Raw genomic sequence first — 11,056 nt, 5'->3', positions numbered from 1 at the left:
CCTTACACATTAACAAATTACAAGTGGATTAAATTAGATCAAATAGTGAATGGGACTTCAATGTACCTAAAACACATTCCATGTAGGGATGAATACTAGAATATTTTGAAGTACTACAAGTTGACTTCCGTGAATTTGAAACAATTCCACAATATAACATGGAGGAGAACAAGTGCCATTGTATGCCACTAAACTGCTCTCATTCTAACATTATTCAAAGAGTGCTTGAACCAATTACAAAATTGCCATTTAACTGCATCATATTTCCTCTTTTATCTTCAAAGCCAAGGGCTTTCAAATCACCTGTATAAATTAAGACAATATTTGGGGGAAATAAATTTTCAATGGGATCACATTTTACAAAAGCAATTTTATTTTATTATAAGTGTACATTGCATTATATTTTTAAGGAAAATATTTCAAAACTGTCCTTTGTGTGTGAAAAATACTACTTCTGAACATTTTTGGCTGAAAAAGAGCGTTACGCTGTTTAAAACTTTGACGTGGTTTCTGGCATCACATTCAACATTTCTGTTCTATGAAGTCTTTATAGAAATGAGTAGGCCAATACTCAAACTTAGTTAAAGTGGAACTTAAAATTAAACGGTCCTCCTGAGCTGAAAGGATTGAACCCTTGCCATTGGTTCCAGGATCTGTGAAAGTGATGACCACCTCCGCCCTGTTGATTTTCTGGATCCAGGGGATCCTCGCCCGAATCAAATTTCTTCCTCATTTCTATAATGAAAAAAAAAAAAAAATATTAGCCCTAGGGTCATGGTATCTTTCTGATACAGAAGATAGGTATTCAGCCCATTAAACATCCATGCCAGCTCAGTCAATTTGATCGCCAATTAGTTCCAGAACACCACACCCTGTCACCCCCTCCCCTATCCAATTTCCTTCTGAATTCATATTCTCTGCTCCCAGCATCCTCATTAGCAGCAAGTTCCAGGTATTTGCTGGACACAAAGGGTTTTCCTCACATTCCCCCAATCCATTTTCCCTAATCCTTGTGTAATAAGTTGACAGGACTGTTCTTTTTCTACCTTGTCTGAACCCACCATAATTGTGCGCACCTTTACCAAATCTTCCATCAATCGTCTTTGCTTCGTGGAGAACACCCAGTTTCTCCAATCGAATCCTGTAGCTGAACTCCCTCATACCTGGGACCATTCTGGTAAATCTCTTCTGCATCCTTTCGGATTTTAACTTGATTCATGGAGGTGCGAGACCGAGACCAGGGCAGCACAGTAGCATAGTGATTAGCACAATTGCTTCACAGCTCCAGGGTCCCAGGTTCAATTCCCGGCTTGGGTCACTGTCTGTGCGGAGTTTGCACGTTCTTCACGTCGGTGCGTGGGTTTCCTCCGGGTGCTCCGGTTTCATCCCACAATCCAAAGATATGCAGGTTAGGTGGATTGACCATGCTAAATTGCCCTTAGTGTCCAAAATTGCCCTTAGTGTTGGGTGGGGTTACTGGGTTATTTTATTTTATTTTTTTTAAATAATATTTTATTGAAAATTTTTGGTCAACCAACACAGTACATTGTGCATCCTTTACACAACATTGTAACAATACAGATAATAATGACCTTTTTAAATTTAAACAAAAACAACAAATAAATAAATATTAAATAACAAAAAATAAAAACTAGCCCTAATTGGCAACTGCCTTGTCTCAGGCCACCCCCCCCCCCCCCCCAAGTCCTGGGCCGCTGCTGCTGCCTTCTTTGTTCTCCCCTATCTATCTTTCCGCAAGATATTCGACGAACGGTTGCCACCGCCTAGTAAACCCTTGAGCCGACCCCCTTAGGACGAACTTAATCCGCTCTAACTTTATGAACCCCGCCATATCATTTATCCAGGTCTCCACCCCCGGGGGCTTGGCTTCTTTCCACATTAGCAATATTCTGCGCCGGGCTACTAGGGACGCAAAGGCCAAAACATCGGCCTCTTTCGCCTCCTGCACTCCCGGCTCTTGTGCAGCCCCAAATATATCCAACCCCCAGCTTGGTTCGACCCGGACTCCTACTACTTTCGAAAGCACCTTTGTCACCCCCATCCAAAACCCCTGTAGTGCCAGGCATGACCAAAACATATGGGTATGATTCGCTGGGCTTCTCGAGCACCTCGCACACCTATCCTCCACCCCAAAAAATTTACTGAGCCGTGTTCCAGTCATATGTGCCCTGTGTAATACCTTAAACTGAATCAGGCTTAGCCTGGCGCACGAGGACGACGAGTTTACCCTGTTTAGGGCATCTGCCCACATCCCCTCCTCAATCTCCTCCCCTAGCTCTTCCCATTTCCCTTTTAGTTCGTCCATCATAGTCTCCCCTTCGTCTCTCATTTCCCTATATATATCCGACACCTTACCGTCCCCCACCCATTTCTTTGAGATGACTCTGTCCTGCACCTCTTGTGTCGGGAGCTGCGGGAATTCCCTCACCTGTTGCCTCGCAAAAGCCCTCAATTGCATGTACCTGAATGCATTCCCTTGGGGCAACCCATATTTCTCGGTCAGCGCTCCCAGACTCGCAAACTTCCCATCCACAAATAGATCTTTCAATTGCGTTATACCTGCTCTTTGCCACATTCCATATCCCCCATCCATTCCCCCCGGGGCAAACCTATGGTTGTTTCTTATCGGGGACCCCCCCAGTGCTCCGGTCTTTCCCCTATGTCGTCTCCACTGTCCCCAAATCTTCAGTGTAGCTACCACCACCGGACTCGTGGTATAGTTCCTTGGTGAGAACGGCAATGGGGCTGTCACCATAGCCTGCAGGCTGGTCCCCCTACAGGACGCCCTCTCTAATCTCTTCCACGCCGCTCCTTCCTCCTCTCCCATCCACTTACTCACCATTGAAATATTAGCGGCCCAATAATACTCACTTAGGCTCGGTAGTGCCAGCCCCCCCCTATCCCTACTACGCTGTAAGAATCCCTTCCTCACTCTCGGAGTCTTCCCGGCCCAAACAAAACCCATGATACTCTTTTCTATCCTTTTGAAAAAAGCCTTCGTGATCACCACCGGGAGACACTGAAACACAAAGAGGAATCTCGGGAGGACCACCATCTTAACCGCCTGCACCCTCCCTGCCATTGACAATGCTACCATATCCCATCTCTTGAAATCTTCCTCCATCTGTTCCACCAACCGCGTCAAATTTAGCCTGTGCAATGTGCCCCAATTCTTAGCTATCTGGATCCCCAGGTAACGAAAGTCTCTTGTTACCTTCCTCAACGGTAGGTCTTCTATTTCTCTACTCTGCTCCCCTGGATGCACCACAAACAGCTCACTCTTCCCCATGTTCAATTTATACCCTGAAAAATCCCCAAATTCCCCAAGTATCCGCATTATTTCTGGCATCCCCTCCGCTGGATCCGCCACATATAGTAGCAGATCATCCGCATATAAAGATACCCGGTGTTCTTCTCCTCCCCTAAGTATTCCCCTCCATCCCTTGGAACCTCTCAGCGCTATCGCCAGGGGCTCAATCGCCAGTGCAAACAGTAATGGGGACAGAGGACATCCCTGCCTTGTCCCTCTATGGAGCCGAAAATATGCCGATCCCCGTCCATTCGTGACCACACTCGCCACTGGGGCCCTATACAACAGCTGCACCCATCTAACATACCCCTCTCCGAACCCAAATCTCAACACCTCCCACAGATAATCCCACTCCACTCTATCAAATGCTTTCTCGGCATCCATCGCCACTACTATCTCCGTTTCACCCTCTGGTGGGGCCATCATCATTACCCCTAACAACCTCCGTATGTTCGTGTTCAGCTGTCTCCCCTTCACAAACCCAGTTTGGTCCTCATGAACCACCCCCGGGACACATTCCTCTATTCTCATTGCCATTACCTTGGCCAAGACCTTGGCATCTACATTGAGGAGGGAGATTGGTCTGTAGGACCCGCATTGTAGCGGATCCTTTTCCTTCTTTAAAAGAAGCGATATCGTTGCTTCTGACATAGTCGGGGGCAGTTGTCCCCTTTCCTTTGCCTCGTTAAAGGTCCTCGTCAGTAGCGGGGCGAGCAAGTCCAAATATTTTCTGTAAAATTCAACTGGGAATCCGTCCGGTCCCGGGGCCTTTCCCGTCTGCATGTTCCTAATTCCTTTCACCACTTCTTCTACCGTGATCTGTGCTCCCAATCCCATCCTTTCCTGCTCTTCCATCTTGGGAATTTCCAGCCGATCCAAAAACTCCATCATTCTCTCCCTCCCATCCGGGGGTTGAGCTTCATACAATTTTTTATAAAATGTCTTAAACACTTCATTCACTCTCTCCGCTCCCCGCTCCGTCTCTCCATCTTCGTCTCTCACCCCCCCCCTATTTCCCTCGCTGCTCCCCTTTTCCTCAATTGGTGTGCCAGCAATCTGCTCGCCTTCTCTCCATATTCATACTGTACACCCTGCGCCTTCCTCCATTGTGCCTCTGCAGTGCCTGTGGTCAGCAAGTCAAATTCCACATGCAGCCTTTGCCTTTCCCTATACAGTCCCTCCTCCGGTGCTTCCGCATACTGTCTGTCCACCCTCAAAAGTTCTTGCAACAACCGCTCCCGTTCCTTACTCTCCTGCTTCCCTTTATGTGTCCTTATTGATATCAGCTCCCCCCTAACCACCGCCTTCAACGCCTCCCAGACCACTCCCACCTGAACCTCCCCATTGTCATTGAGTTCCAAGTACTTTTCAATGCATCCCCTCACCCTTAAGCACACCCCCTCATCCGCCATTAGTCCCATGTCCATTCTCCAGGGTGGACGCCCTCTTGTTTCCTCCCCTATCTCCAAGTCTACCCAGTGTGGGGCATGATCCGAAATGGCTATAGCCGTATATTCCGTTCCCCTCACCCTCGGGATCAATGCCCTACCCAACACAAAAAAGTCTATGCGTGAATAGACTTTATGGACATAGGAGAAAAACGAGAACTCCTTACTCCTAGGTCTACTGAATCTCCACGGGTCCACCCCTCCCATCTGCTCCATAAAATCCTTAAGCACCTTGGCTGCTGCCGGCCTCCTACCAGTCCTGGACTTCGACCTATCCAGCCTTGGTTCCAACACAGTGTTAAAGTCTCCCCCCATTATCAGCTTTCCGGTCTCTAGGTCTGGGATGCGTCCTAGCATTCGCCTCATAAAATTGGCATCGTCTCAATTCGGGGCATACACGTTTACCAGCACCACCATCTCTCCCTGTAATTTGCCACTCACCATCACGTATCTGCCCCCGTTATCCGCCACTATAGTCTTTGCCTCGAACATTACCCGCTTCCCCACTAATATAGCCACCCCCCTGTTTTTCGCATCCAGCCCCGAATGGAACACCTGCCCTACCCATCCTTTGCGCAACCTAACCTGATCTATCAGTTTCAGGTGCGTTTCCTGTAACATGACCACATCTGCTTTAAGTTTCTTAAGGTGTGCGAGTACTCGTGCCCTCTTTATCGGCCCGTTAAGTCCCCTCACGTTCCACGTGATCAGCCGAGTTGGGGGGCTTCCCACCCCCCCCCCTTGCCGGTTAGCCATCATCTTTTTCCAGCTTCTCGCCCAGTTCCCACGCAGCTGTATTTCTCCCAGACGGTGCCCCCCCGCCCATCCTTTCCCGTACCCACTCCCCCCTTTCCCCAGCAGCAGCAACCCAGTAATTCTCCCCCCCCCCCCCGGCTAGACACCCCGCTAGCGTAATTACTCCCCCCATGTTGCTCCCAGAAGTCAGCAAACTCTGGCTGACCTCGGCTTCCCCCCGTGATCACGGCTCGCCCCGTGCGGCGCCCCCTCCTTCCTGCTTCTCTATTCCCGCCATAATTATCATAGCGCGGGAACCAAGCCCGCGCCTCTCCCTCGGCCCCGCCTCCCATGGCCAACACCCCATCTCCTCTCCCTCCCCACCTCCCCCCCATCACCACCTGTGGGAGAAAGAAAAGTTACCATACCGCAGGATTAATCATACAATCCCTCTTCGCCCCCCCCCCACTCGTCCCACCACTTTGTCCAAACGTTCATTTTCGTAGTCCAATCATTCCAATTTTTCTTCTACAATAAAAGTCCACGCTTCATCCGCCGTCTCAAAGTAGTGGTGCCTCCCTTGATATGTGACCCACAGTCTTGCCGGTTGCAGCATTCCAAACTTTATCTTTTTTTTGTGAAGTACCGCTTTGGCCCGATTAAAGCTCGCCCTCCTTCTCGCCACCTCCGCACTCCAATCTTGATAGACGCGGAGCACCGCGTTCTCCCATTTACTACACCGAGTTTTCTTCGCCCATCTAAGGACCATTTCTCTATCCTTAAAACGGAGAAATCTCACCACTATGGCTCTGGGAGCTTCTCCTGCTCTCGATCCTCGCACCATAACTCGGTATGCTCCCTCCACCTCCAACGGACCCGTCGGGGCCTCCACTCCCATTAACGAGTGCAGCATCGTGCTCACATATGCCCCGACGTCCGCCCCCTCCACACCTTCAGGAAGGCCAAGAATCCTCAAGTTGTTCCTCCTTGCGTTATTTTCCAGTGCCTCCAACCTCTCCACAGATCGTTTCTGGTGTGCCTCCTGTATCTCCGACTTCACCACCAGGCCCTGTATGTCGTTTTCATTCTCTGCTGCTTTCGCCTTCACGACCCGAAGCTCCTGCTCCTGGGTCTTTTGTTCCTCTTTCAGCCCTTCAATCGCCTGTAATATCGGGGCCAACAACTCTTTCTTCATTTCCTTTTTTATCTCCTCCACGCAGCGTTTCAAAAACTCTTGTTGTTCAGGGCCCCATATGAAACTGCCACCTTCCGACGCCATCTTGGTTTCTGCTTGCCTTCCTTGCCGTTGTTCCAAAGGATCCGCTGCAATCCGGCCACTTTCCTCTCCTTTTTCCATCCGTGTCCAGGGGGAACACCCTTCTGGTTTACCGCACGGTGTTTTCAGCCGTTAAAATTGCCGTTGGGGCTCCTATCAAGAGCCCAAAAGTCCGTTTCACAGGGAGCTGCCGAAACGTGCGACTCAGCTGGTCATCGCCGCACCCGGAAGTCGGTTACTGGGTTATGGGGATAGGGTGGAGCTGTGCGGTTGGGAAGGGTGCTCTTTCCAAGATCCGGTGCAGACTCGATGGGCCGAATGGCCTCCTTCTGCACTGTAAATTCTATGAATCTATGAAAACTGGATGCAATACTCTGATTGTAACATATCCAGAGCTTTATGAAGATCAAATATAACTTCCTTGCTTTTGCTCTCAATACCTCTATTAAGATCTCATATCCTCTGCTAATTACTCAAATGCCCGTTCTTCAAAGATCTAACGCATGCACTGCATTCTTTAGAACTGTATGATAAAGACTTGTCTAACAGCCATGTCTTTTTGTAGTTGATTTGACACTCATTTCTCGCTATTTCAAGTTTGGTATCAAATTTTGAAATTATACTCTATTCCAATATCGAAATCCAAAAGCAGTCCTGCCCTTTGTGAAACATGGAGCGGGATTCTCGGTTTCAGAAACAAACTGCTGATGCCGGGACAGAACCGGTGGACTTTTACGACAGCAGAAATGGCACCGGTCCCGGAGCAATTCATCAACTGCTAATGGCTAGCACCAGTGGCACATGGAACACGAGCGATTCCAATGAAAAATGTATCTGATACTAGAGAGGCTGACAAGCTGCAGCCGCATATTAGCACTCCAATCCCCAAACAAGATGGCAGCATGGAGAGCGGCACCCAGTTTGCGGAAACAGAGGTGGAGATCTTGCTGGTCGTCATGGAGTGCAGGGGAGCCACCCTGTACATCGATGTGGTAAGGAGGCTGCCATCTACGGGCCTGGACGCAGGTGGCAGATGCCGTGGGCTCCACCGCCAGGGCTGGTCAGCAATGCAAGAAGTTGAAAGACCTCCCCAGGGTGAATAGGCAGAACTGTACCACACACCCATAACCCACCCCACCACCCAGAGGGTGACTGGACCCCCACCCACTGGCAATGTGCGCACTCCCAACCCTGCACCACATGCCACGACCCATACCAGCCACCATGGCCAGATGCCCTAGCCACAAATGCCACCAGCTACCCACTCCTGCACTACATGCACCAGATTGCCTAACACTGTGCACTTTGTCTATCTGCCTCCTCTGCCTTGCTGGGAAAGATACCGGACAAGGACCACCGGATCTGCAGCACCTCACCGTGGTGGAGCAGCAGGCACTGGACCTGGTTGGTGGGCCCATAAAGAGGGCAGGTCACTGAGGCAGAAGTCGGCAATGGGCGAGCAAGTGAGACCCCGCCGAGTTGCAGTTCCCCATGGTACGCATCACCACTCCACACTGTCACCCCCACTTCACACCATGGTAGCACAGTGTTAAGCACTGCTGCCTCACAGCGCCAGGAACCCGGGTTCAATTCCGGCCTTGGGCGAGTGTGGAGTTTGCACATTCTCTCAGTTCCCTCAGTGTCTGCGTGTGTTTCCTCCGGGTGCTCCGGTTTCCACCCACAGTCCAAAGATGTGCAAGGTTAGGTGGATTGGCCATTCTAAATTGCCACTTTGTGTCCGCAAAATAAAAAGGTTAGATGGGGTTAGGGGATAGGGCTGAGGCGTGGGCCTTGGGGAGGGGGAAGGGGGGGGGGGGGGGCTCCTTTGGAGGGCCGTTGCAGGCCTGATAGGCTGAATGGCCTCCTCCTGGACTGTAGGGAATCTATGAATCACCCATTCGCCCAAAGCACAATCCAGTCACACGTCATATCTTGCAGAATCACCTGGTGACAAGGCGGGCCCTTCTGATGTCCCCCCGATCACAACCCCAAGCTGATAGCAGCAAGGCAGAGGAAACGGACAGTGACAAGAGCCCTTGAACCACAACCCGGGACACCCTGGAGCACCAGTCCAGGGACGATACTGACTTCTCGTGAAAGCGGTCTCCAACACCCTCCACCATCCCAGAGACACTCACTTCAGTGGCACGCTTTAGCAGAGGCTCCTGAGGCACTTTCTGATGCAACCACACATGCTGCGGTACAGCAAGTGGAGGTAGGAACCCCCGAGGGGGGGGGGGGGGGGGGGGGGGGGGGGGGGGGCGGTGGTTGGAGGATGGCTCTACCCCATCATAGACAGCCACGTACCAGGGCCACCTGGACATTGCAGCAGCGCTCTAGAACATGGCCCAGTCACAGCGGTCATGGCGGAGAGCGTCAGCAGCATTGCTCTGGTGCTGGCTGACCTGAGCATCACACAGAGGGAGGTGGCAGAGTCACTGGCTAATGTGGCACAGACCCAGAGGGTGGTAGCACAAACCCAGATGGAGATGGTCCACTCCTTGTGCTCCATGGCAGTGACCATGAGACCCTGGTCAAGACGAGAGAGAACGGGCAGTGCCAGGTGGCAGGGGAGCTCCAGGGGCTAGCTCTGCTTGCACCCCCGTCCCAAGGAGTAGCCCAGGGGCAATCGGGCACCCTGAGGAAGGAGGTGGTGGTGATGAGGCCCGTGCCGGTGACTCTCGCAGCGGTGGTGCTGGAACACCACAGTACCTCTGCCTCTACCCTCCTGTTCCGGGCACACTTGATGGGCTGCAGGCAGAACAGGGCAGCACCATGCCACCTGCAACACCCAAGCAGCAGACAGGCCCATCCAGGCCCAGAAGACAGCCGGCAAAGGGGGTCACAGGGCAGGAACCGTAGCAGGCTGCCTCCACGTCTGATAAACTGCCTGGGGATCTACATAGACGCAAGCCCAGAAGCCAGAAAGATAGACACCAGTTAAGTTGGCATGGGTGCAGCACAAAGCTTTAGGGGCTAGGGCATGAATGTTCATCATTTCACAATAAACACCTGTTCAATGTTTCAACCTGCCTCAGAGCTCTATCAGAAGGGTATGAAAGATGGCCTGGCTGCAGGGACCCCAGTTCAGCCAGCGCTCACCACTGCCGGGAGGGTGGTCATGGAAGCTGGAGGTCCCCTAGTCGGTGGTAGTCGTGGTCATGCAGAGGATGCAGCTTGGAGGCACTGGTCTAGCAGCAGTGAAATATTCTTCAAACCTGGTCGTTGTCTCTGTTTTGAAGATACACTCAGACAGCATTTTAAGCTTAGGGGCCAATCTTGATACTGCCCTATGTGCAAAAATAATTTATTTGAGCCGGCAAGATTAGATGCTGCATTTGGGGGATGGAAAAGGCAGGGACTGGAGAGGATTTCTTTCTGGAGGGGCAGTTCGCCACCTTGGTGAAGCTGAAGGAGAAAGCAGAGCGGGTGGTGGAAGATCCATTTAGATACTTCCAGGTATGTAATTTTGTTTGTAGGACATTCCCGATAGCACTACCTTCTAGTTTATTGGAGAGGATTCTTTCCTGCACAGGGTCAGAGGAGGGTAGCACATTTCAGGATATATGGATGGATCTTGGTGGAGGAGCAGGCCCCGATAAAAGATGTGAAGGTCAGATGGGAGGAGGAGCAGGGATCCTTAGAGGTGTGGAGCGAGTCCTCCACAGAGTGAAGCTACATCATCCGGCACGAGGTTGAGTTTGATTCACCAAGGCCAGAATGAGTCTATTTTCTGACGGGATTGAAGATAGGTGTGAGCGGTGTTTGAGAGGACCTGCAAAGCACATGCACATGTTCTGGTCCTGTCCCAAATTGGTGGGTGTCTTTCTTTAGCACCATATCATCAATCCTAAATATTGATTTAGAACCCGGTCACGAGACTAGATCAGCCAGAGTTGAGGGCGGGTACAGGGGCAGATGCTCTGACATTTGCCTCGTTGATTGCTCAGAGGCAAATTCTACTGAGCTACAGACAGGCGACGTCACCTCGTGGCGCAGTGTGGCTAAGTGACTTGGGGCTGCTGCACCTTGGGAAGGTCAAATTTACAGTGAGGGATCAATCAAAGGTCCTACCCAAGATGGTGGCCTTTCATTTTGCACTAAGAATTGGTCACTGTTAGCGGGACAATGAGGTTGACTGGTGTGGTTTGTTTGGGGTACATTGCTGCACGGGGGCCTCCACAGAACAAAATTAATCTTCTTCAGCTGGAGAAAGTCATACATCCCTGGTGGCACATCTGACCTTCAGTTCAAAAGGATTCTTCA

The 11,056-nt window shown here is 50.9% G+C and overlaps 1 protein-coding gene across 1 annotated transcript in view; it reads right to left on the bottom strand.

Annotated features, from left to right (window-relative positions):
- Positions 1-355: 355 nt before the first annotated feature.
- The window catches only part of dnajc3a (DnaJ (Hsp40) homolog, subfamily C, member 3a), a 214,367-nt gene continuing 203,666 nt past the window's right edge, over positions 356-11,056 (bottom strand). The window contains exon 12 of the mRNA XM_072476253.1: positions 356-735. Coding sequence (XP_072332354.1) covers positions 578-735 — 158 coding nt within the window. The 3' untranslated portion in view covers positions 356-577. The remainder of the gene's footprint in view (positions 736-11,056) is intronic.

The sequence above is a fragment of the Scyliorhinus torazame genome, chromosome 15, assembly GCF_047496885.1.
Source record: "Scyliorhinus torazame isolate Kashiwa2021f chromosome 15, sScyTor2.1, whole genome shotgun sequence".
Taxonomy (NCBI): Eukaryota; Metazoa; Chordata; class Chondrichthyes; order Carcharhiniformes; family Scyliorhinidae; genus Scyliorhinus; species Scyliorhinus torazame.
This window is presented reverse-complemented; position numbering and strand designations above follow the sequence as displayed.